The 27,334-nt window shown below is 42.7% G+C and overlaps 1 protein-coding gene across 8 annotated transcripts in view; it reads right to left on the bottom strand.

Moving 5' to 3' along the window:
* rab3gap1 (RAB3 GTPase activating protein subunit 1) overlaps positions 1 to 27,334 on the bottom strand; it is a 506,336-nt gene that overhangs the window by 473,954 nt on the left and 5,048 nt on the right. For 7 of the 8 annotated variants that reach the window (XR_013287215.1, XR_013287213.1, XR_013287212.1 and 4 more), the window contains exons 3-5: positions 25,397 to 25,475; positions 25,188 to 25,317; positions 22,016 to 22,094 (exon numbers count right to left, since the gene is read on the bottom strand). Coding sequence is in view for 3 of the 8 variants with exons in the window: in XM_077536293.1 (XP_077392419.1) it covers positions 22,016 to 22,094; positions 25,188 to 25,317; positions 25,397 to 25,475 (288 nt within the window). In the remaining 5 variants the exon portion in view is untranslated. Of the gene's footprint in view, positions 1 to 22,015; positions 22,095 to 22,351; positions 22,554 to 25,187; positions 25,318 to 25,396; positions 25,476 to 27,334 lie in introns of those variants that run through there. The other variant, XM_077536294.1, reaches the window with a different exon arrangement.

Raw genomic sequence — 27,334 nt, 5'->3', positions numbered from 1 at the left:
GGACCAAACTCTGGCAACGGTCGTACAGGGACCGAACAGCCCGTATCAAGGGGCCCGGCACCCCGTACTCCCGAAGCACCCACCACAGAACTCCCCGAGGGACACGGTCGAATGCCTTCTCCAAATCCACAAAACACATGTGGACTGGTTGAGCGAACTCCCACGCACCCTCGAGGATCCTGCGGAGGGTGTAGAGCTGATCCACTGTTCCACGGCCAGGACTAAAACCACACTACTCCTCCTGAATCCGAGATTCGACCTCCCGACGGACCCTCCTCTCCAGCACCCCTGAATAGACCTTACCAGGGAGGCTGAGGAGTGTGATCCCTCTGTAGTTGGACCACACCCTCCGGTCCCCCTTCTTAAAAAGGGGGACCACCACCCCGGTCTGCCAATCCAGAGGCACTGTCCCCGATGTCCACGCGATGTTGTAGAGGCGTGTCAACCACGACACCCCCACAACATCCAGAGTCTTTAGGAACTCCGGGCGGATCTCATCCACCCCCGGGGCCCTGCCACCGAAGAGCTTTCCAACCACCTCAGTGACTTCGACCCCAGAGATAGGAGAGCCCACCCCAGAGTCCCCAGACTCTGCTTCCTCAAAAGGAGACGTGTTGGTGGAATTGAGGAGGTCTTCGAAGTATTCCCCCCACCGCTTCACGACGTCCCGAGTCGAGGTCAGCAGCACCCCATCGCCACTATACACAGTGTTAATGTTGCACTGCTTTCCTCTCCTGAGACGCCGGATGGTGGACCAGAATTTCCTCGAAGCCGTCCGGAAGTCGTTTTCCATGGCCTCACCGAACTCCTCCCATGTCCGAGTTTTTGCCTCAGCAACCGCCGAAGCCGCGTTCCGCTTGGCCATCCGGTACCTGTCAGCTGCCTCCGGAGTCCGACAGGCCAAAAAGGCCCGATAGGACTCCTTCTTCAGCTTGACGGCATCCCTTACCGCTGGTGTCCACCAGCGGGTTCGAAGATTTCCGCCGCGACAGGCACCGACCACCTTACGGCCACAGCTCCGATCGGCCGCCTCAACAATGGAGGCGCGGAACATGGCCCATTCGGACTCAATGTCCCCCGCCTCCCCCGAGAAGGGAGAAGCTCTGCCGGAGGTGGGCATTGAAACTCTTTCTGACAGGGGATTCCGCCAGACGTTCCCAGCAAACCCTCACAATACGTTTGGGTCTGCCAGGTCGGACCGGCATCTTCCCCCACCATCGGAGCCAACACACCACCAGGTGGTGATCAGTTGACAGCTCCGCCCCTTTCTTCACCCGAGTGTCCAAAACATGCGGCCGCAAATCCGATGACACGACTACAAAGTCGATCATCGAACTGCGGCCTAGGGTGTCCTGGTGCCAAGTGCACATATGGACACCCTTATGCTTGAACATGGTGTTCGTTATGGACAAACCGTGACGAGCACAGATGTCCAATAACAGAACACCACTCGGGTTCCGATCAGGGGGGCCGTTCCTCCCAATCACGCCCCTCCAGGTCTCACTGTCATTCACCATGTGAGCGTTGAAGTCCCCCAGCAGGACGAGGGAGTCCCCAGAGGGAGCGCTCTCCAGCACACCCTCCAAGGACTCCAAAAAGGGTGGGTACTCTGAGCTGCTGTTTGCTGCATATGCATAAACAACAGTCAGGACCCGTCCCCCCACCCGAAGGCGGAGGGAGGCTACCCTCTCGTCCACCGGGGTAAACCCCAACGTACAGGCGCCGAGCCGGGGGGCAATAAGTATGCCCACACCTGCTCTGCGCCTCACACCGTGGGCAACTCCAGAGTGGAAGAGAGTCCAACCCCTCTCAAGAGGACTGGTACCAGAGCCCAAGCTGTGTGTGGAGGCGAGTCCGACTATGTCTTGTCGGAACTTCTCGGCCTCGCACACCAGCTCGGGCTCCTTCCCTGCCAGAGAGGTGACATTCCATGTCCCAAGAGCCAGCTTCTGTAGCTGGGGGTCGGTCCGCCAAGGTCTCCTCCCTTGGCTGCCACCCAGCCTACACTGCACCCGACCCCTTTGGCCCCTCCCACCGGTGGTGAGCCCGTGGGAAGGGGGACCCACGTTGCCTCTTCGGGCTGTGCCCGGCCGGGCCCCATGGGTGCAGGCCCGGCCACCAGGCGCTCGCCAGCGAGCCCCGCCTCCAGGCCTGGCTCCAGAGGGGGGCCCCGGTGACCCGCGTCCGGGCGAGGGAAACGCGTCTCCAAAGTTCGTTTTTGTCATAAGGGTCTTCTGAGCCGTTCTTAGTCTGGCCCCTCACCTTGGACCTGTTTGCCATGGGTGACCCAGCCAGGGGCATAAATCCCCAGACAACATAGCTCCTAGGATCATTGGTACACGCAAACCCCTCCACCACGTTAAGGTGCCGGCTCACGGAGGGGCCTTGGCAGCACATTAATTTTAATTGTGTGAAGGCTGGAGGCCTTCACACATATGTTTTTCACTCTTTATTGTGGGATGCTGGGATACTTATTATAGCATTTTATTCTCAACACTTTTTGCAATCAAACTACTCCTACATTATACTTCCGATTTACACCGTTCAAATTTCAACTTGCTGACAAAATTCACGCCTTTCGGGGTATTTATCGTTTGACTTCATATTACTTATAGTACTCGCATAATTTAATGTTAAAGATCAACTTTTCCCCATTCAGTTTTAATGGGACTGACACTGAATTTTTTTCTAAGTCCCATTTTCCATGGCCACTTCCATACATACAACAGACCATCTTGACTGGCTTTCTGATACTGCTCAGTGGCGCAGTTGGGAGAGTAGCTCACCCGGTAAGTAACTTGCCTGCAGTTGCATTTTTACACCCAAGCCCGGGTTCAAACCTCGGTGGGGAATTTTTTCTTTTTTTGTCACCCCCAACTTTCATTTCAGACATGGATATTTTCCAATTGTTTCACATAAAACAATTAATGTAGTAAACCTCAATGCATCCATCAATTATGTAAATCATGTAAAAATAAATAAATAAATAAAAAAAAGTTCAAATCTCAGTGTGGAAATGTTATCCCCCCCTCCAACTTTAATTTAAGAAATTGACATTGTTCAAATGTTTTACATAAACAAATTAATATACTAACCCTAAGTGCATCCATCGATTCTGTAAATAAAACGTGATGAGAGATAGTGTGAATCTGAGTGGATAGCGCACGAAAACGCGACATCGTGACATCACAATGTCCTTACGCCAATCTGCTCTGATTTGCAACGAGCCCCATTAACTCACAGAGTAAGTAACTTGCCTGAGGTTGCATTTTTACACCCAAGCCCGGGTTCGAACCTCGGTGGGGATTTTTTTATTTATTTATTTTTTGTCACCCCCAACTTTCATTTCAGACATGGATATTTTCCAATTGTTTCACATAAAACAATTAATATACTAAACCTCAGTGCAATCACTTTATTACGCTCCTACTCCCTGGACACTCGGCAAGTGTCGAGCGCTCGCGACGAGAGGTGCATTCAAATACTAATGTATCTTTCTTTATTCATTTAACATACATTTTATTTAATGCATTCAATTTAATGTTCAATGACACATTCGCTGGTTCAGCAAGACACCTCTAAATTACATTACATCTACATGTCCATGATAGCTGAATGGTTAAAGCAATGGATTGGCCCGCGGGAGATCATGGTTCGTTTTAGCACTTTGATTTCATATAGTAGTCATTGTATAATTCTTTATCGTTGCGCTTTGTAATAATTTGACACAAAATATCTTCACAATAGTGTTTTTGTTTGACCATTTATGAGTTTTTAAAGTTTTAAATGAGCAATTCACATTCAAACCCAAAAACGTTGAATACTTTGCATTTCACTCCCAAACACGTGTACTTGTTGTTGTTTTTTTTGTTTTTTTGTTTTTTTTACACAAGAGCAGAGAGAAAGCTTAGACAAGCAGCTTGACAGAAAGTGATGGCTTCAACCATTGGTAGTTATTAGGTTCCATGTTTCAAAATCAGCCAGCAGGTGGCAGCAGAGTATTATCAATCATTCTGCTATTAGCAGTCAGCTTAGCATTCAGCTATTAGCATTCAGCTTTCAGCATCCCACGCAATTTCTTCAGAAATTGCTTAGTCTAGTTGTGGGATGCTGAAAGCATCCCACATATGTTGTTTCTAACCTTTATTATTATTATTGTGGGATGCTGAAAGCATCCCACATATGTTGTTTCTAACCTTTATTGTGGGATGCTGTTGTTTCTAACCTTTATTATTATTATACTTATAGCATTTTATTCTCAACACTTTTTGCAATCAAACTACTCCTACATTATACTTCCGATTTACACCGTTCAAATTTCAACTTGCTGACAAAATTCACGCCTTTCGGGGTATTTATCGTTTGACTTCATATTACTTACAGTACTCGCATAATTTAATGTTAAAGATGTACTTTTCCCCATTCAGTTTAATGGGACTGACAATGAATTTTTTCTAAGTCCCATTTTCCACGCCCACTTCCATACAAACAACAGACCATCTTGACTGGCTTTCTGATACTGCTCAGTCGTGCAGTTGGGAGAGTGCATGTACAGTAAGCAGGAGGTCGCAGGTTCAAAGCCCACCGCCGACTGTACATTGCACATATGTCCGTGGCAATTATGTAAACGGATATTAAGTATACCAACTGACTATTATACCAGGAAATGCGTTATACTGACATGATCAAACACGTGTCCCAAATTAGCGCTGATGGCTTTTCATCAGGTGACACTTTAAAATACACATTCTACATTTTCCATTTACTTCCACATTATTCATCCGATTCACATCATTCCAGCTTCAACATATTCCAGCAATTCATGCCATGAGCTATTCCAGCTTTTCAGGTTCAAAATTCACACCTTACCCACAATTCCAGATTACGTACTCGATTATTTCCCACATTCTACATTTTCCATTTACTTCCACATTATTCATCCGATTCACATCATTCCAGCTTCAATATATTCCAGCATTTCACGCCATGAGCTATTCCAGCTTTTCAGGTTCAAAATTCACACCTTACCCACAATTCCCGATTTCGTACCCGATTATTTCCCACATTCTACATTTTCCATTTACTTCCACATCATTCATCCGATTCACATCATTCCAGCTTCAATATATTCCAGCAATTCATGCCATGAGCTATTCCAGCATTTCAGTTCCAAAATTCACACCTTACCCACAATTCTCAATTTTGCACCCAATTATTTCCCACATTCTACATTTTCCATTTACTTCCACATTATTTATCCGATTCACTTCATTCCAACTTCAATATATTCCATTTCACGCCATGAGCTCTTCCAGCTTTTCAGTTCCAAAATTCACGCGTTACCCACAATTCTCGATTTTGCACTCGATTATTTCCCACATTCTACATTTTCCATTTACTTCCATATTATTTATCCGATTGACTTCATTCCAACTTCAATATATTCCATTTCACGCCATGAGCTCTTCCAGCTTTTCAGTCCCAAAATTCACGCGTTACCCACAATTCTCGATTTTGCACTCGATTATTTCCCACATTCTACATTTTCCATTTACTTCCATATTATTTATCCGATTGACTTCATTCCAACTTCAATATATTCCATTTCACGCCATGAGCTCTTCCAGCTTTTCAGTCCCAAAATTCACGCGTTACCCACAATTCTCGATTTCGCACACGATTATTTCCCACATTCTACATTGTCCATTTACTTCTATATTATGATTCCCCGACCTGAACAGGAAGTGTCCTATATCAATAGGAAGTGACCTCATATCAACAGGAAGTGACTTAATTTCAACAGGAAGTAACCTAAAAGCAACAGGAAGTGACCCGATTTCAACAGGAAGTGACCTGAAATCAACAGGAAGTGACCATATTTCAACAGGAAATGACCCTATTTCAACAGGAAGTGACCTAATATCAACTGGAAGTGACCCGATTTTAACAGGAAGTGACCTGAAATAACAGGAAGTGAGCATGCTAGTGCTGAGTTAGCATGCTAATGCTAGCTTAAGCATGCTAATGCTAGCTTAGCATGCTAATGCTAATGTTAGATTAGCATGCTGATTCTAATTTTATCTTAGCATGCTAATGCTAATGTTAGCTTAGCATGCTAATACCAAGCTAGCATGCTAATGCAAATGTTAGCTTAGCATGCTAATGTTAATGTTAGCATGCTAATGCTAAGCTAGTATGCTAAAGCTAATTTTAGCTTATCATGCTAATACTAAGCTAGCATGCTAACATGCTAATGCTAAGCTAGTATACTAATACTAATGTTAGCTTAGCATGCTAATGTTAGCTTAGCATGCTAATTTTAATGTTAAGTTAGCATGCTAATGCTAATGTTCGATTAGAATGCAAATGCTACATTAGCATGCTATTGCTAATATTAGCAATAGCATTGCCCTTACTATGGCACTCTTGTATCTTCCTTCAGTTTCTCAAATTGACCTGATAGGCAGGCTTTATTTGTCTCGATGTCTGAGAGCTCACTTCTTACACTGCCGCCATGTTGGAGATCAGCCGGAAGTCCGAAGTCCGCCATTTTGATTTACAATGGAACTTGTTGCCATTTTTGGGCCGTTTAATAGGGGTCTTATTTTAACGAACTCCTCCTTTACAATTTATCCGATCATCTACTAACTTGGCGTGTTTCATCTGAAGATGTGGAGATAAAAAATTATTGAAAGCTTTTTATTTCGTTGCACGCTGTTGTAGTGGCATGCACTGTTTGCCAAGGAAAAAATTCCTTCTTTAATGAAGCAGTCCCAGTTTTGCAAAAAGCACCCAGAGCTACGAAAATGTGGATACATAACAGCCCACGATGTACAAAAAAAAAAAAAAAAAAAGTCTGTGTGCCATGTGCGAAAACCAACGGGAAGTCCCCCAGGGGCCGGGCATCACATTTTCAGTTAAAAAATTCCTCTTTACCGAAGCATTCCCAGTTGTACGTTTCACCTAGCGCCATGATAATGTGGAGGCATAAGAGCCCACGATGTACAAAAACGTATTGGAACCAAATGCTAACCCAAACAGGAAGTCTGCCATTTGATTTGATTTTGGGAATTATGCACCTGCTGCTGAAACGAGACTGATTCTGTCCTCTTTCATCGATAACTGCTTCAAACATCAAAGCATATGTAGCAGTAATGGAAGAATATTTTTTTGTACAATTGTATTGTATTGTACTGTATTGCTGTTAATCTTTTATGTTAGTTTTGCTGTGTTTCTGTAAAGCACTTTGTGACAGCTAAGGCTGTTTGAAAGCGTTTATAAATAAAGATTAATTGACTTTTCGTGAAACTTTGCACGCACAAGGCATGGTAAAACCGTTTACAATTTAGACGGTTCTTATATTAACTCATTTACTCCCAATAACGTATAAATACGTTTTTTTAATGTTCTAAGTGTCCCAAAGACATATTTATACGTTTTTTTGTTTTTTTAATGCTAGATCATACAGAAGTCTTTGATGCAGCCTCTCAACTGCAAAGAACGGTTGCAGAAATGGTAGTTATTACACAAACGGCCAGCAGGTGGCAGCAGAACAAAGGAGATCAACCAGGGTCATGTAGAAAAAAAGCTCAATTACTTACAATTTTAAATAGATTTATGAAAACTGATGAAACTTAGCTCTCTTCTAATGCTAATTGCTGCAAAACAGAAACATACTTTTTTTCTTGACAAAAGAAGAGACTTTAATTTTTCTTTTGATAGGTTCCATGCTTTTATAGCAATAGAACACAATATTCTGTGGGCCTTGCAAAATCAGTCAAAATCCAGTAAAACAGCCGGGAGCGAACGGGACTGCTTCTGTGAAAATGGCTGGGAGTGAATGAGTTAACAGTACCCCAACGTGACAGTACCCAGACGTGCAAGTACCCCAATGTGGCCCTGGTTGCGAGGGCCGATTATAGCTGCTCGCAGCTCTAGTTATTATTATTATTATTATTGTGGGAATGCTGAAAGCATTCCCACATACGTTATTGAGATTCTTTCATCTTATTATTGTGGGAATGCTGAAAGCATTTTATTCTCAACACTTTTTGCAATCAAACTACTCCTACATAATACTTACGATTTACACCGTTCAAATTTCAACTTACTGACAAAATTCACGCCTTTCGGGGTATTTATCGTTTGACTCCATATTACTTACAGTACTCGCATAATTTAATGTTAAAGATCAACTTTTCCCCATTCATTTTTAATGGGACTGACATTTTTTTTAAGTACCATTTTCCACGCCCACTGCCATACAACAGACCGTCTAGACCAGCTTTCTGATACTGCTCAGTGGCGCAGTTGGGAGAGTGCATGTACAGTAAGCAGGAGGTCGCAGGTTCAAAGCCCACCGCCGACTGTACATTGCACATATGTCCGTGGCAATCATGTAAACGGATATTAAGTATACCACCTGACTATCATACCAGGAAATGCGTTATACTGACATGATCAAACACGTGTCCCAAATCAGCGCTGATTGCTCAGCATTAGGTGACACTTTAAATTACAAATACGCCAATTCGCTCTGATGCTCACAGGTCCGGTTGGCTCGCGGGGTTAAGCGCTTGAGCCAGGTGCAGAGCAAAGACAGCCCTACGAATGGTTCGCCGTTTCAAACCCCCGATGGAGCAACATTTTTTTTTTTTTCCAGTTTCATCATAATAGGTCGCTTGCACATGTCGTCACTTCAGCCACGGATTTGTTGTTGTCGCCATCCTGGGTGGCCTCCACCTCCACTTAGCGATTCGTTCAAATACGTATATGACGTTTGTTGTCTGCGTTTAAAATGGTACATTGTTGCTGCATTATTGGCTAGTCGAACAAAGCCAAGGGAGAAAATGGTCAGTCTTTCTTTTCCGAATTCCGAAAATAATTAGGAACCAGGGCCTGGAGACAGAGGAGTGCGGACTCCGGAGGGAAGTCGTTACTTTGGGCTCGTGTGTGCAGCGATCACTTTGTGAGCGGTAAGCTTGTTAACCTTTATTTAATGCATGAGGATTAATAACGTTTCGACCGCCCATATATGAGCAAGTTGCTTATGTTTTGGATTCATGAGCAAGCAAGTTCTGTAGTACAAGCTGGCTAGCGGACGTTAGCCGAAAGCTAACATCGAACATTTTCACCCAAAGTAGTGCCAGTGCAAAGTGTTTACTGCTGAAATTGGATGGATTAATCTTGGGCTCTTAATGCCGATAACATGATTTTTGGTGGCAAAATGTAAACTTGGAAAAAAAGAGACAGAAGGGGGTGATGCAAGAAAACAGACCCCCGGGGGTGATGCAAGAAAACAGACCCCCGGTAGCCTACACATTATGCTAAAGAACTTATTCACGGCCACCCTACTGCGGCAAAATAACCAGTCTTTCCATATTTTATTTGTTTATATATTTGTTTATTTTAACAGGTCGCCCTGCGCCCGTTTTTCTGTCCAATCATCCCGACTGGACTCCAACATTAAAGTTGGGTCCCAAGTTACAACATCTATGTCTCAGCCCAGTCGGTGCCAAGATATGAACGTGCACAGGAGAGACAAGCAAAGAAAAGACGACTCGAAGTGGCAGAGAGTTTGTTGCATTTATGCAGCCAGATGGCTCCAGTAACCTGTACCCTCAAGTACTGCTGACATCATTGACTCTGGTATGCCACTCAGAATTCATTACATGATATATTGTATGCATGAATGAATGTATGTGTTTATGTTTGTGTGTGTACACGCACCTTATATTTTAGAGACATTTGGAAGTGTTTATAGAAATAAGTATTTGCCTGTAGCAATGTTCATACATTAAAAAATGCAACAAAATGTGTACATTTCTTTTACACTGACAAAAAAAGGCTGGTTACAGGAACAGTACTATATTAAACCTATTACTGGTACCGTATTTTTTTTGTTATCTTTTTTATTTTTTTATTTTTATTTCTTTAGGGATCTCATGCCAAACCAACTTGATTGCCAATGACATGATGGAAACGAAGGTGAGCATCAAAGCATTGGAGGAGGACAACATGCGACTGTTTGTTTGGAGCTAATAAAGGCAGCGATTATACAAATTCTAATGTTGGGTTTGTTTACAAAGCTATACATAATACAAATGACAGGATTTGACTCAATGTGCAATATGGTCCCTCTTAAAATAATGGCATAAATCTCTATTATTTCTAAAAGCACAAAAAATGAAGTGAATAATGATTAGATGTAGTAATTTCAGGGATAAAATTGAACTGTTAATTAATGTAGTTTATTTTAGCACAGGTGCCTACCATCCTGAGATATTTACATTAAAAAAAAAATATATATATATATATATATATATATATATATTCATTCCTTACTGCTTATACTCACGAGGGTTGATAATTTGTGTCAAAATATTAGGCCATTATTTTAAAAGTATGACGGTATGATGTAATGTTGATGGGGTACGCAATGACTTTCATTATGCTATGTACAGAGGAAAAAGTTGCTCTCTTTTAAATTTGTTTAATGTAAGACAAGTACCAGTACTGTGTTACAGTTTTCCCAATAATCCTTGTTTCACACTTGTCACAAAACCACTGTCCTTTTGGCAGTCTAGATTGGCACACTTCAAGTGATATCATTTGATTTTACAATCTGCTGCAGCACAAAAAACTATTTTACTCCGCGTCTTTGAAGTACATGAGCAAGTGGTAGGTGACAGCGGCTGAGCAGGAACACTGGAAGTCCACTGCTGATCTAGTAAATGCTCTCCCGAGCAGTTCAGGTAAGGAGGGCTTTTTGGGAAAAAAAACTCTGGCTTTTCCAGCTGGCCAAAACGAGCGATCTGGGTGGACTCGCTCAATGTAAATATCACACTTTGTCCACACCACAAAGTCGCAGAAGTCCCATCCAGTTAAACTCATCTGTGCCTGAATCTGAAAATATTACAAACATTGTAATGAAAATATGAAACATAGAATTAAATAAGAAACTACAAAAAGTAAAGCCATACATACCTGGTAATAATATTGGTGTTGTCGTGACAAGTGATGGGAATTGTTGCCATCCGGCACCAGACAGAAATTGGGTGTTGTGACAGCCTCCTTAACCGTGAGATCATAACAAAAGCTGTCAGTATGCTCAGTAGTTACCATGAACACGTTTTATTGTACTGGAAACTGAAACTAAAAATACGTCCTCTGAGAGTGGTTAACCTTAACCATTTAGAATAAGTTGATTAAGTAACATGTAACTAGTGAAAGGGTAGCATTAAATTTAATTAAGCCACGGGGAGGCTGTGCATAGTTACTTTTTATTCCTATACGCTCTGCCATATTTGCCTGTTATAAAATTGTTAGAAAAACCACATCAGGTAAATCCAGCTGTGCATGTAAACACAATAATATCAGGAAGCCTGAGAACAAATCAACATTTTTGTGTGCAGAATTACCAACACCATGTGGTTTACTTACGTGCAACAACAACAGTTTCTTCTGATGCGATGTTAAAGTTTACACTCTGTATCCACCCGCTTACAAAATAATTGTAAGCCTCCAGGGATTTGTTGGCGTGTTATGGAGCATGTTGTCAACACGAGGTAGTGAAAAATGTCCAGAGAAGTCACATTTGGCCAGCAAGCTTTCTCCGTCAAAAAAAAATCACCCTTGGTCAGGACGTAATTAGGATCAATCCAGCCACACATAGACACCTTCTGCCTGTATCGTTGTTTTTGATCTTCCGGTAAATCGTGAAAATACTGCGAAAATGACATCAGGTTGATAAGCTCTACCATGTAACTCGCGAGTGTACCTTGTGAACCGGCGGGCCACCCAATATGGCGCCCGAAGAAAAAACTCCCATGATGCATTACGATGTGCAAGCGACCTATACAACAAGTTAACATCTGTTTCGTTAAATGTCATTTGACAAACTATTTCTTCAAAATGAATCCATATTGCATAATGCATTCTATAATTTCATTGAAGTGAATTTATGCTAAGCGATATAAATTTAAACCAACTTACTAAATACAATAATATGTATTGTCATTGTCATCTACATGTCCATGATAGCTGAACGGTTAAAGCAATGGATTGGCCCGCGGGAGATCATGGTTCGATCCCTCGTTGGGAAATGTTTTAACACAACTTTGATTTCATATAGTAGTCATTGTATAATTCTTTATAGTTGCGCTTTGTAATAATTTGACACAAAATATCTTCACAATAGTGTTTTTGTTTGACCATTTATGAGTTTTTAAAGTTTTAAATGAGCAATTCACATTCAAACCCAAAAACGTTGAATACTTTGCATTTCACTCCCAAACACGTGTACATGTTCGGTTTTTTTTGTTTTGTTTTTATTTTTGAATTTTTTTTGTTTTGTTTTTTTGTTTTTTTTTACACAAGAGCAGAGAGAAAGCTTTGACAAGCAGCTTGACAGAAAGTGGAGCTTCAACCATTGGTAGTTATTAGGCCATGTTGCAGGCAATTCTTTTTGCCAGTGTCCATTCAGTGTTCACCATCAGATGTCACTTTTAAATATGACTACACCATAAGCCATGACTTTTAGCCCGACAAGTTAGATTATCGATATTATTGATACCTCGACAGTATCGATACCAGATCAATACTGGCACTAAAATATCGATCTAATTAGTTTAGTTTCAGTTTGGCTCAACTTTGTAGTAGATTGCATGAACACATACAGTATTGTACTCAAAAAATATTCTTTTGTTTGTTTGGTTTTATATTTGTTGTTCACTACAATTACATAAAATGTCACAATCATTTAACTACAAGTTACTACTTAATAATTACTAGTAATACTACTACTGTTTTTACGACTACTACTACTACTACTACGACTACTACTACTACTAATATTACTAGTAATTAATAGGTAATTACTTTGTAATTTTCACAGTTTTTTTGTTTCCTTCATTAGCATTCAGCTATTAGCATTCGGCTTCATTCAGCTATTAGCATTCAGCTTTCAGCATTCCCACGCAATTTCTGGAGAAACCTAACTTCAGTAAATTAGCTGCCCGGCAAAATTTCCTAACTTTATTATGCGGGACAGACGAGGCTGAACATAACGCAAACGTTACTTCGCTTATTTAGTGTGGGGTCATCATACTAATGTTATTAGTTTAGATATGGAAAACAATAACACGGGAATTCAAATGCACTTGCTTTGAATTCTTTGTACAAGTCTGGATGTCCATGTTTCGCTAAGTTGGATGTGTTCCCCTTTCGTCTGGAAACTGTTTCGGCATCTCAATCCCTGCGCATCAACCTCAAATCCAAAGTCATACGTCGGCGACTTTTGGTGTTTTTCTTCTCAACTAATTGAGGGGCCGCTGCAGTTTAAGAAGACGCAGATGTGCGGGATACTTCCATATTGCACGCATGTTGCTCTACTTCCTTCTTATTGTTGCAGCGGGAGGGTTGTCACGTGACGTCATTAGACGTTAGGTGGGTTGCCAGATACGCGCTCATATCCAACTAACCCCCAAAACAGTTTACATGATGTAAACTTGTGTGAGTGAGTGCGTGTGGGATAAAAAAAAAAAAAAAAAAAATCCCCAAAACAACACAAAAGACGCGGCCAGATATGTCACCAAGATACCAACTAGAGATGCGAGCAGCTATAAAGGGCCCTCGCAGCCCGTGCCACGTTGGGGTACTTGCACGTTGTGGGACTGGCACGTTGGGGTACTGTCACATTGGAAGCATAATTTTTTTGAAAATGGCATGATAATAGGGCTGCACAATATATCGAAAAAATATTGATATCGCGATATTGGCCCTTGCAATATGCATATCGCAAAGGCACGCAAGAATTTTTTTATGGAATTTTATGCTTTTTATTTTAATTTGGCCAGTCAGATGCTAACTAAAATGTGCATCGCCATTCAATAGTTAAAAATTATCAAGACATAATTACAATTAATTAACTAAGATTACATGAAGGTTGCTTATTTTGCCCCATGAAAAATGTTTTTCTTTCATTAGGTAATAAAAAGTAATTTCTTTAGGTAAATGTTAAATATCGCAATAATATCGATATCGCTATGTTCAGCAAGTATATCGCATATCGCATGTTTTTCCAATATCGTGCAGCCCTACATGATAAACCTTTACATGTGGATTTTCTTTGCCAGGTGTGATGAATGTGTCAAGCTCAATGGGTTTTGGTGAACGTTAAGATCTGCAAAAATCAGCATCCTTTTTTATTTTTAGGCAATAAGTTGCCCTGATTGGTATTTTTTGTAAAAATATATGTACTCATCATCGCTCGTACTCATTGCAAAATGTTGCTTTTATTGTCCATCGAGGCTATCAAAATTAAATCAAACCAAATAAAAAAGTATGCATGTTTGGATAGGTCTGATGCCAGTGAACATTTTGAGTGGTGGAAACTAAAAGAATATTCATAAATGACTTAGTTATCACACTTATAATGAGTTTACATTTTTTGTACAAAATACCGTATGTGTGTTTTTTTTTTTTTATGCCTCAAGGGCTAGGTGGCGCTGTATTTATAAGTGAATGTTGTCATAGAGATACCTTCAGGCCTTGATTATAAGCATACATGTCAAGTTTGGGATTTTTTGGAGCATGTACCGGGGAGTTATTAAGCATATCCTTTTTCATTGCGAAACGTGTTTACAATTTTTGTAAAAATACCGTAAGTGGGATATTTTTTTTTTCACGCCTCAAGGGCTAGCTGGCGCTGCATATATAACTGAATGTTGTCATAGAGATACCTTCAGGCCTTGACTTTTAAACATACATGTCAAGTTTGGGATTTTTTGGACCGGGGAGTTATTAAGCATATCCTTTTTCATTGCGAAACAAAAATATATATATATATATATATTTTTTTTTTTTTTTTTTTTTTTTTAAAGAGCTCAGAATTGTTCATTCGGTAGTCTTACCGATTCAATGTCTTGTCATCATTGCTCTTTTTTTTTTTTTTTGTGTGTGTATGTGTGCGTGCGTTTGCGTGCGTGCGTGCGTTTGCGTGTGTGCGTTTGCGTGCGTGCGCGTGCAAATACGTATAAATTTATACTCATTCATTCACCTAAAACCTTATAAATATCCCATTACCCTTCGCCTTAACCAGGTACTTCAGAATCTTGCCAGAGTCGTGAGGTTTAAATGGTCAGGAGACCAGAGAAAAGGTCAGAAAAAAAAAAGAAATAAAGAGAAAAGAAAGGTAAATCAAAGTGAAATCCAGCACCGACCAAACACTTCCTGCCTTCCCCATGATTACAAAATCAAAGTGTTACGCCAACCCCGGAAGCCTCTAAATTCCAGCAAATTTAGCGAGATCTCAAGAGACCAGAGGAAAAACTAAAGAGAGGAAGGAGGGAAGGATCGATAAGGCAGAGTGAGATCCATAGAAGCCAGTACATCCAATCCATCAAAGTGAAGTCCAGCACCAACAAGACCCCTCCTACGTGGTTACAAAACCAGAGTCTTATGCCAACCCCAGAAACCTCGTACTTCTAATAAATTAAGATCTCAAGTGACCAGAGGAAAAACTAAAGAGAGGAAGGAGGGAAGGATAGATAAAGCAAAGTGAGAACCACAGACACCAGCACCAACTGATTCAAGGGGCTGTGGGAGGGAGAGGGTACTTCTGTTGAGTTTCAGTAGATGCTGGTGCGACGGATCTGGCATGCATAAGGACCACCACCAAAGAAAGAAGCCGTCAACCGCGGTCCAGCAAAGCGAGCACTCCCCCCCCCCCCCCACCCCCCCCGGAATCCCCAGGCCGCGGCAGCACCAAGGCCACCCCCAAGCCACCCGAGCGGACACCGGTCGGCGAGCCGACCCAGACACCCGGAACACCCCCGCCCCAGCCCCGGCCCACACCCCCGAGCCCAAGGCCGCAGAACGAGGCCCAGCGGGCCCCCACAGCGCCCCACCGGTCCCCAGCCCCCACCCCCCCACGACCCCCCCCGCACCCCACCCAAACCCGCTATCCACCACGACCCAGGCCCCACCACCCCCGACCCCCAAACCCCCGAACACACCCCGACCCCCAGCACCCAACCCCCCCCCCCCCCCCCACCCATACCTACACCCCCCCCCCCCAAACAAGCCGCCCCCCCCCCCCCGACGGCCACCCCCCGCCCCCGCGAACCCGGCCCCCCGCGAGAACCCCCCCCCCCGGCACCGGGCAGCAGCGCAGAGAGGGAAGATGTGCCCACCCCACCTCCAGCCGCGCGAGAGTAGCACAGCGGCGGGAGGGGGGAAGCAGAGGAGGAAGCACCAGGGGAGAAGGCGGAACACCAGAACACCGAGCCCGGTGGGGAGAGGCCCCGGTCGTCACGCCAGAGTACTAGTGACACCTAACCCTGTTACTGAGTCCGCCAGCTCGCCGACTGGCGAGCTCTACCCTTACACCGTGAATGTGGCCCCACCCAGTGTATATACAAGTGTGTGCGTGTGGTGCATTAAAATTGGGAGCAGGTGAGTCGGAGCAGAGGGAAAAAATTTCCCCTACTCCGACACACCCGTATCCCCCCCAAAAAAATGAATATGTATATGTGTGGTGCATTAAAAAAGGGAATGGAGGGACAAAGTGGTGGGGCAGGGACACAAATGGGGGGGACCACAGCGCTGCCGGGCACTGCAGTCCATCCCCTCTGATGGCTCCCCGCCCCAACTCACCACTCCCCTTGGACGTGAGGTGCATTAAAATTGGAAGGGAGTTGAAGGGTGAAGACGGTGTTTCCACCCTTCCCCACCCCACCAAGAAATGTGTTGTGTGCCCTATGTGTATATTTACAAAGTGTATAGTGCAAGCTAGTGAAGTGAGTAAGAGGAGCGACCAGCGGGGCCTCACCCAACCCGGCGGGTGTAGGTGGCACGCCCGCCCCCCAGCACCCCCACCCCCACCCGCCCCCCACCTCATCCACCCGGCACCACAATGGGCGGACAGCCAGCGCAGCAGGGCTACCGGACAGCCCACCGGCCACCGGAGCCCGCCCGGGGCGCCAGGATTTCTACCGGAGTGGGGCAGGCCCCAAACCCTCGCCCGGCCCCCGGAGCCCGACGCCCGGGCCGGGGAGGGAGCCCCAGGCCCAGGGAGAGGGAGGGGGAGGGGCCGCAGGGCAGACAGGGAAGGGGGGGGGGGGGGGGGGGAGAAGACGACAAGAAGGCGAAAGGGCGGCTGCATGCCAGGAGGGGGCTGCATGGGGGGGGGGGGAGGAGGGAGGGCGACAAGGGAAAAGGGACCGGGAGGCAGAGGAGGATGGGCGGGAGGAGGCGAGGAGGGAGAGGCGACGGGGGGGAGGAAGGGGGAGGGGAGAGGGAACCACGGGGCACACCGGAGGCCCACCCACCCCGAACCGCGCCGCCGGGCACGGAGCAGCGGACCGCGCCGGGACGGCACCGCCCCGGGCACCAGGGGAAGCACCCCAACACCGCACCCCACAGGGGGCCCAGGGAGCGGCCAAGACGCAACCGCCACCGAGCAGACAAGGGGGGGGGTGCAGAACCACCCCCGCCCGACCACAGGGGACGGCGTCAAGAAAATTGACTAATTAGCATGCAGTAACACCAAGTGTTGATGCTTAGTGCCCACTAGAAATAAATCTTAAGGAGTTAATGAGTATAGTGTCGTATAGTGTGGTATGCTCGAGCCCACTAGCAGCAACTAGGTTCCTGACTATATAAAAATAAAAACAATCAGATACAAAATACCAAATACAGAAGCAGCGAAAACAGAAGTTGTAACGATGTGGTGGCTCTCGTTAACAGGCAGAATCTTGGCAGGATTAAGTTGCCAAATTGAGATTAAAATATTCTATGTACATAGACCATATTTGTTTAAATCTTGATACTTGATTTTTATTTAAGGCAGAGATTTTTTCCATTGAGATATAATTTATTAGTAAGTTTAACCAGTGGTCGATATTTAGAGATTGTTTATTTTTCCAATTGACAAGGATTATTTTTTTAGCAATAGTAAGGGCTATAAATATAGATTGAGATTGTTTACATGGTAGCTCAGTTATTGTTAAGTCACCTAGTAAACACAATCTTGGAGATAAAGGAAGCCTACAGTTTAATATATCAGCGAGCTTTTCCAAGATTTTAGTCCAGAAATGCAGCACTGGAGTACATGACCATAAAGCATGAAGATAAGTATCGGCAGTGTTTTGTGAGCACTGGAGACAAATGTCGGAGTCAGAGAGTCCCATTTTTTTCATCATATATTGTGTAATATATGTTCTATGAAGTATCTTATATTGGATAAGTTGCAAATTTGTCTGTTTGGTCATTTTAAATACATTTTCACAGATTTGGGTCCAAAAGTCTGGTTCCGGAACTATAGACAAGTCTTTTTCCCATTTTGAAGTCGGTAAATACGTTTTATTTGTGTATAAAAATAACTTATATATTTTTGATATTTTCTTTATTGTTGTTGGAGAAAGCTTTATAATATCTTTAGCTAAGACAGGCAGTTGGAGCGTATCCTGAAGTGTTGGGATTTGTTTCTTAACCATATTTTTAACTTGCAGATAATGTAAGAAATTTCCCTTTTTTATTTAATATTTCTGGACCAAGTTTGTATACGATAAAAACTTATTATCTGAGAAAAGATGATGAAGGTAATTCCTTTCTGCTCCCATAGGCTTAAATGGAACGACTGATTATTAAGTTGAAAGTCGGGGTTATGCCAAATGGGAGAGAGCCCACAGGGCGCCAATTGGGAGTTTGTAATTTCTAATGCCTTCCACCAGGCAGTCAGGGTGGCGGCTATCATTGGGTTTTTAAAACAATTATGTCGTCTTATTGATTTTGTAATAAAGAGTAAATCTGACAGTCTAAGATTATTACAATCCTTCTGCTCCAATTCCAACCAACAGTTAGTATCTCTGTTGGGTTGTGTCCATAGCACAAGATATTGTAGTTGATTAGCTAAATAATAGTACATAAAGTTTGGTGCCTCTAAACCTCCTTTAGATTTACTTTCCTGAAGAGTAGATAGACTAATTTTGGCTTTTTTTTTTTATTCCAATAGAATTTTATGATAGCAGAGTCCAGCGATTGGAACCAGTTAGACGTAGGTTTAAATGGAATCATTGAAAATAAATAATTAATCTTTGGTAAAACTTTCATTTTTATAGTAGCTATCCGTCCTATTAAAGAGATCGGAAGATTATTCCAGCGCTCCAGGTCACTACGGATACTATCCAATAATGGTGAAAAATTTAAAGAAGTTAATTCAGTTAACTTAGGTGAAATTTTAACACCTAAGTATTTTAAATTACCTGTAGGAAAGGAGTAACACAAAATTTGATGCCCCGCCCTCATCATATAGTATTTCGAAAAGTCAAGATTTTTCCCCCTGTCGTTGGCTCAGGTCTTGACATGGCCGAGGTCAAGTCTGAAGTCAGTCGGATGAAACGTGTAGGAGAAGCGGGCAAAAGTATGCCCCCTGTAAATGTGCTAAAATCGTAAAAAATGGGACATTCAAAAATTCGTAGCTCACTTCCTGTTCATTTTAACAAATGGGTCCAAGAGACTTTTTTGTAGGTCTTGGGCTCCCTATTACACCTAAAAATTTTCGTCGCTCTTGCTTAAACGTACAACTGGGGCTGTTTCATTAAAAATTTCTAGGGGGCGCTATTGAGTTATTTTTGTAAAAACAGCACAATCCACGATAAAATATTGCTCATTTTGCCAGACCAGACGTGTGTCCCAAGTTTCATGTGTTTCTGTACGGTTCTGGTTTAGGCCCTCAAAATTGGCGTTTTCTTGGCGAACAGTGCTTAGCCACGCCCACAGCGATTCGCGAAAACTCACAAACTTCGTGTTGTGACATCATGAAGGCCGAAACCTTATCTGAGCAAATATGAGGTAGGTCCAGTTAACGTGTTTGGAGAAAAAAAATGTAGAAGAAAATTCGTAAGAAAAAAAAATTGCCAATAGGTGGCGCGATCAGTAAGATGAAATATAAGTTCGTAGATGTCTTAAGGGCTGGACTCTCATCAAATGTGTGAAATTTTGAGAAGATAGGATCATCTCGGTCAAGTTAATGCAGGTTTTATTGTCACGAAAAATCTTCAGAATTTGCGGCACCGTAGCGGCCACGCCCTTCGGCGTAAACTTACAATATTCGGTGTGGGGCATGATCAACATCTTAAGGCTTTTCTGACCAATTTTTAACTGGATCCCTTCAACGAGCGCAGCGCAGTAGCTAAAAACGTAAAGTATGACATTTATTGTTACCACTAGGAAGCGCTATATGTATAACTGAATTTTATCATATAGATTTCAGGCCGTGACTATTACGTTGCCTGAGAAGTTTGAGATTTTTTGGAGCTTGAACATGGGAGTTATTAATCATTTGCTCTTTCTGGACAAATTATATTTTAAAGGCAATATTTGATGCCCCTCCCCCATCATATAGTATTTCGAAAAGGCAAGACTTCTTGCCCAGTTGTTCTCTCTGGTCTTGAGATGATAAATGCCAAGTTTGAAGTCAATTGGATGAAAAATGTTTGCAGAGGGGGGAAAAGCATGGCCACAGTGAATTTGCCATAATAGGCCAAAATTGGACATTAAAAAATTCCTAGCTCACTTCCTGTACATTTTAGCTACATGGTCGCAACAGACTTTTTTTGTGCGTCTCGGGGTGCTACACGTGCCTGCCAATTTTCGTTGCTCTAGCTTAAACGTGCCGGGCTTAGTTTTTATTTTTCTACCTAGGGGGCGCTATAGACTAACGTATAAAATTTTTCGCCGGGCCTGAGGAGTGTGCAAAGTTCGGTGAGTTTTCGTGAATTTTTAGGTACCCAAAATCGCGATCGTTTGCAGAGAATAAAGAAGAAGAATGAAGAAGAAGAACAAAGAAGAAGAATAAAGAAGAAGAAGAATAAAGAATGAAGAAGAATGAAGAATAAAGAAGAAGAAGAAGAATAAAGAAGAAGAAGAAGAATAAAGAAGAAGAAGAAGAAGAAGAAGAAGAAGAAGAAGAAGAAAAAGAAGAAGAAGCAGCGGTCGCTGCTCGGGCCCTAATTATACTGCATATATTTCTGGGAACTGGCGTCAAGTTGTATTTTACAATTTTAAAATGTACAGAAACTTGTTTAAAATGACATAGCTCTTTTAATATGAAAAGAACACCGATCGTTTCTGGTTCATATGCAGTAAAGAGTCGTCATTTTACAACGCACATCCTATTAAACTTACCAAAATAAAAGCTTTCAGCGAATGCATATATGTGTGGGGAATGTTATATTTTAAAGTTTTAAAAATGTGCATAATTTCACAAATTACTTCATGTTAAAAATTTGGCAGCTCCTAATATGAAAAGACAAATGCACTCAGCTGTCACCATCGTCTTACAAATGCAATTATGCCATGTTATATTGACATAAAAATGACCAAAACAAATTGGTCACACTTTGGTTTGGTTTTACAGTACAGTACATATTTGATTTTTTTTTAACTTTGTTTTTATTGAATTGTTTTGAAATTACTATGTCAATGATTTTTTTAAAACTTTATTGAATTGTTATGAAATTACTCTATCAATGACTAAAAAATAAAACCATATTTAAATTGGGTGGAATTTTTTTTTTTACATTTTATTGTAAATTTAGATATAAATTGAGATATAAAATGTGCGATTAATCGTCAGTTAATTATTGAAGTCATGCGATTAATTACGATTAAAACGTTTAATCAACTGACACCTCTAATACACACACACACACACACACACGCACACACACACCCCTTTATACACAAAAACACACACACACACACCCTTTGTACATACCCTTTCCATCTTATATTGAATAGGGTTAAAAAATGACCACAAATTGTGTTAGCATTAAAAAAAACAAAAATTCAAAAGCTCATGTCGTTAAAATTAAAATTGTGGTCAATCCATATGTGCCTTTATGTGACTATCAGATGATGTTTTGGTAAATGTTTAAAACTAACAGCATTCTTTGACAAATATTCCTTGATATAGATGCTATAAATTGTAGAAACAGTTGCTCAAACTTACCATCTGACCAAACAGTGGGCTCTAGGAGGAAAGTCATTATTAGTGCACAAAAGGTCCTGCAGTGCGAAGGGAAAGGGAGCTGAAAAGAAAAACAAAAGGGTTTTGTATGTTTTGTGTTTCATTATCAGGGAATTATCAATAGAGCTAAACTGCTTCTTCTTTTCCTTTAGGGTTCGGCACAGTGAATCAGTTGCCTCCATCTAACCCTGTCCTCTGCTCTCACAACAAATATCTTCATATCCTCTTTGACTCAATCCACAAACCTCCCCTTTGATCTTCCTCTAGACCCCCTGCCTGGCATTTGCAAACTCAGAATCCTTCTGCCAATATACTCACTAGCTCTCCTCTGGACATGTCCAAACCATCTCAGTCTGGCCTCTCTGACTTTATCTCCAAAGCCTTTAACTTGTGCTGTCCCTCTGATGTATTCATTCCTGATTCCTATCCATCCTGGTCACTTCCAAAGAGAATCTCAGCCTCTTCATCTCTGCCACCTCCAGCTCTGCCCCCGGCGCGGCTTTTTGGAGTTTTAGTGTTGGCCATCGACCTGTATGTACGACTGTGTGCATACAAACTATGATCTGGTGCGACGCATCTTAGAACCATCCCACTTGACCTCCTTAAAGGTCCGCGCTCCCTCCGGCTTCCGTCGATTCCAGCGCCTTCTCCAACAACCACCCGTCGTCCTGTAAGCAGAATAAAGATAAAATTGTTCTATATCTCGCTTGGGTGTTTGGGGTTAAAAGCCTCCCAATTCCCATCCAGTTCTAACATGGCAGAGGCTCTTCCGCTGTGTAAATCCATCTTGAGTCTTGATATCTGAGTGCAAGAGTATTGATCTGGTGAGCCACGAGGTGCTCAAGATCTTTGGCCGGACTAGTAGCATGAGGAGCAATGTTGGTGGGTGGTCTTCACTCCTGTTGCCTAACTGAGGCGATCAATTGGACCTTTTTGGGGGAGTTGGTTTCCTGCTGACAGTACATTGTCTCCGGTGTGCTGTTTGTAGGGGCCACTGTCCTCGGGATTGTCATGTTGTCAACCGGGGAGGGGGGTTACCGCAGCTCTGTGACAGCCCCGGAAGAGCCTCTGCCATGTTAGAACTGGCTGGGAATTGGGAGGCTTTCAGCCCTGAAGACCCAGCGAGATATCTAACAATTTCATCTTTATTCTGCTTACAGGAACACGGGTGATTGTCGGAGAAGGCACTGGAATCGACGGGAGCCCGAGGGAGGGCGGACCTTCAAGGAGGCCAGGTGGGTTGGTTCTGAGAAGATGTGTAGCATCGGATGATGGTTTGTATGCACACACTCATTCATACACGTCGACGGCTGACACTAAAACACAGAAAAGCCGTGTCGGGGGCATGACGGTAAACTGCACAAAATCGCCAGTTTAAAGGCTATGGACGAACATTTCACCTGTAAGTATGATTGAAAAGGAAAGAAAATTGTGAGATGAAAGAAAAATTAAAGAAAAAGGGGGTACATACCGTCCACTAGTTATACTTAGTGCCGACACCCTATATTAAGAGCATATGAGCCATCTATGCCTAATCTGCTGTATTTGTTTTAAAAGGCAGCACATTTTTAGGCCCAAGCAGCGGCGACAGCAGTGCCGCTGCAAGGCCCTATTGTTTTTGAAGGAATTCTTATTAGGGCCCGAGCAGCGGCGGCACCGGCGGCGGTGCCGCTGCGAGGCCCTATTGTTTTTGTAGGAATTCTTCTTCTTATTAGGGCCGGAGCAGCGGCGGTGGCGGTGCCGCTGCGAGGCCCTATTGTTTTTCAAGGAATTCTTATTAGGGCCCGAGCAGCGGTGGCGGCGGTGCCGCTGTGAGGCCCTATTGTTTTTCAAGGAATTCTTATTAGGGCCCGAGCAGCGGCAGCACCGGCGGCGGTGCAAGAATAATTCCTCATATAAATAATGTTGATGTTTTTAATACAATAAAATGGCTGCATGGGAATAATATACATACAGGCACATGAAAAGTAAAAACGCCAGAAAGGCAGAAACAGATAATTTTGTAAAGAGAGTAACAACACACTGTGGTGTGTTGTGGTGTATTGTTATTAATGTGACCGCATATCATACCTTCTTCATTTTTACCCTATCATGCTATGTTCAGATGGCTGGTATAAAAACTGCCTTTTATCTAAAATATTCTGGAGAAAGCAGAACGGATGCAACTAAGCACTTTCTTGGAGTAAAATAACATCTTTTTCAAGTTTGGATGTAGTAGTAACGGGACTCAAAAGTCCTGTCTGAAAATTTCTTGACCTGATTTGCTTAGTCCATCTCCGGTGTCTGACGAGGAACTAGACGCGGAGGCGGCTGTACACTTGTTAGCGATGTGGCGAATCCTTTTTTAGTGGGTCTGCATGTTTGTCGTGCTGCCGTTGTATGGCTTCTTCACACGGCATTCTCTGCATCTTATTCTTCAGGCTCCTCCGTACCACTTTGAATTTCTTCACCGTCAACACCGACCGGCTCGGATGTCCTGATCGGCTCAAACATGTAAGGTTTGACAATGCCCACTTCTATGGGCTCCTGCGTAACAGAATTCACCTATTCCTCCTCATATTACGCAACGTTGCTCGCCATTGAGCGTACCGTGTAACACTGGGAAACTACGCAGTATATAAAGTGCTATAGGCTGACGTCACTACACCCACAAAGCCTCAAAGAGTCTGGTAGGTTTGGAAACACTCGGAATGCGTCATTAAAAGCTCGTTAATCAAACTATGTTTTCCAACTTGCCGGAAATTAGGGCTATGTATTACAAAATATATTGGCAATGAGATTATGATCTTTTAAGACACCCTATAAAATCTTTGATTCTTGACCTATAAGCAGTGTCTGACCAAGCCATTATAGCAAGGATTTTAAATCCAAATGAGAATGCAGTTCTTTAGAGTTACAATGGTGGGGGGGGGGACTCTTACACTTTGTGTTTTCAAACGCCATGGTATTGGATGTGGTATTGGACACAGCCAGGTATCAGTATAGGTAATGAGGGCCAAGAAATGGAATTTGAAACATTTATATTGGGTAATATCTCCTGCAAGTTTACAATCAGCATTATAAATTAAATAAAAAAAAAATAAACAGAAGTTTGTCAGTTTCATATGGATTTGAGATGACATAGTGACTGGAAAATGAGAAAGAGATACCATACCTTCCTCCAGTTCATTGTTGTCATTGTTTTCATGATCTTGCACCAATGTATAATGGGTTATGGAGAATTTAAAATCTACAAAATTAATCTCCTGAGATTTCTCCACCCAAGTGCCACTTGTATAGTCACACTGTACAAACAAAGAAAGACCACTGTCAAACACAAGAATCAAAAACAGTAATGTCAAGTCAAGTTTGAAATTGATTTACCTTTTCTTTGGAGAATTTTCCCATTGAGTTTCCAATTAGCTTCCACTCATTTAAGACTTCTTCAACCCTGGAGACAAACCTTTAAAGTAGAGAAAATAATGTTTTGTGTGTCATGATTATTTAGACATAAATGATACACTGACATAAGCCAACATCAGAGTTGAGAATATCTGATGTAAACTAGGCTAAGAAATTGTGTAAGGGAATGTTCTCGCCGTTGGGCATTGTCCGGAGAGATATCAGCTGAATGATCTCTTGAATAAACATGTCTATATCTAACTAATTGACCAATTAGTATTACATAAATTATACAACAAATCAAATATTGTTACAGTGTGTCAAAGTCCATTAACTGAGTGTGGTATATAGTAGTGGCCAATCCAGTCTGTGACAGATAAAAAGCATCTCGTTGTAGCCAAAGAGATCATATCCCACTTTAAGTCCCCTACCACAGTGGTTCTAAACCCCAGTCCCCGAGTACCCCTATCCAGACTCTTTTCCATGTCTCCCTCAGCCAACACAGCTGAAGATCGTTATCAGGATTCATTCAGAGCTAGCAGATTATTTGATTGCTTGAAGCACCTGTGTTGGCTGAGGGAGACATTGGCTGTGTCCGAATGACCATCCTTATCCCCTAACCCCTCATTCACTACATACCTACTAATATGTAGTGCCCTGCTTGACGATTCGGACAGCCAGCTCACTACTTGCTCCTCGTCGCATATCACATGACCACCATACCCGTCACGACGCACTGACTGGTGCATAAATCTCGGGCTATTTATTGTGAATGAAAATGTTTTAAAAATGTACTTTAGTTCCTTTGTTGTACATTATTCAACTAAAACAAATATTTAATGCCTCACTTTGATTATCGCGCTGCGCTGTTGCTTGCGGCATTTTTTCCTCCTTGCAATGCATTGTGGTCTATATCAACCCGGTTGAGTAAGTATCGATGTGCACTGTGGGTAAGTTTGAGTGCCCTACATTTTCGCTCCCTGGACATACTCCTACAAAATGGTGTGACCCCTTAGTAGGGCACTATATAGGGAGTAGGGTGCACATTCGGACACAGCCATGGTAAACCAGCTACATAGGGGTACTTGAGGTCCGTGGTGAGAACCACTGCCTTAACAGAAAGAAGTTGGAAGATGTCTGGGGCAGTGTTTCCTCTACATTCTTTCATTTAGTAGTGGTGGCCCGCTTCAAGGCTGCAGGCGAGAGGCAGGGTAGTGCAGCACACAGCGGTACACCGGATGGAATATTGAAAAATATGACAAAAAACATTACGAATTTGCTTAGTCCCCCACGTTGACAAATATTGACAGCTGCTGCGCAAAGTTCACACAGTAAACGAGATTAGACATCGCTGCTCAGCCGATATGAATGTGACGTCGTTAAAATACCGTCAGCGATCACTGCCCTTAGGCTAGGAGTGTTCAATATCATACCTTCTACGATATTACCGGTGTATTTTTTTGGGTGATAAAAATTTGAAATATATCACGACATTGACGTGACGATGTAATGCGTAACATGATACGTCTTCGTGTCAATTTGGACGTACATGCGTCGTTCGCTGCTGCATAAAACAATGTCGGCGCGTGTGAGGCTGCAAGAGCTACAGCCAGTCCTATTGCGTCTTTGGCAAAGTTGGAGTGAGCTTCGTTGTGTGGAGGCTGTTTGCTTACAAGAGGTCAAATATAATTTCCAAAAAAAAAAAAAAAACCAAACAATCGTTTGCAAATTGTGCAGGAAAACTGTTGCTGTAAAGTTAAGCACAGATGCGCCGGCTAAAGACAAGCGAGGGGGACATGGAAGCAACTTGTGTTGTTTGGGGTGAACAAAAGTTCATTAATTACTGAAGCACTCTTGATTAGACGCACTCCTTATGAAAAAAAAAAAAAACAGACAGCGGTTGGTTAATACTGAAGCGGA

The sequence above is a fragment of the Festucalex cinctus genome, chromosome 11, assembly GCF_051991245.1.
Source record: "Festucalex cinctus isolate MCC-2025b chromosome 11, RoL_Fcin_1.0, whole genome shotgun sequence".
NCBI lineage: Eukaryota > Metazoa > Chordata > Actinopteri > Syngnathiformes > Syngnathidae > Festucalex > Festucalex cinctus.
This window is presented reverse-complemented; position numbering and strand designations above follow the sequence as displayed.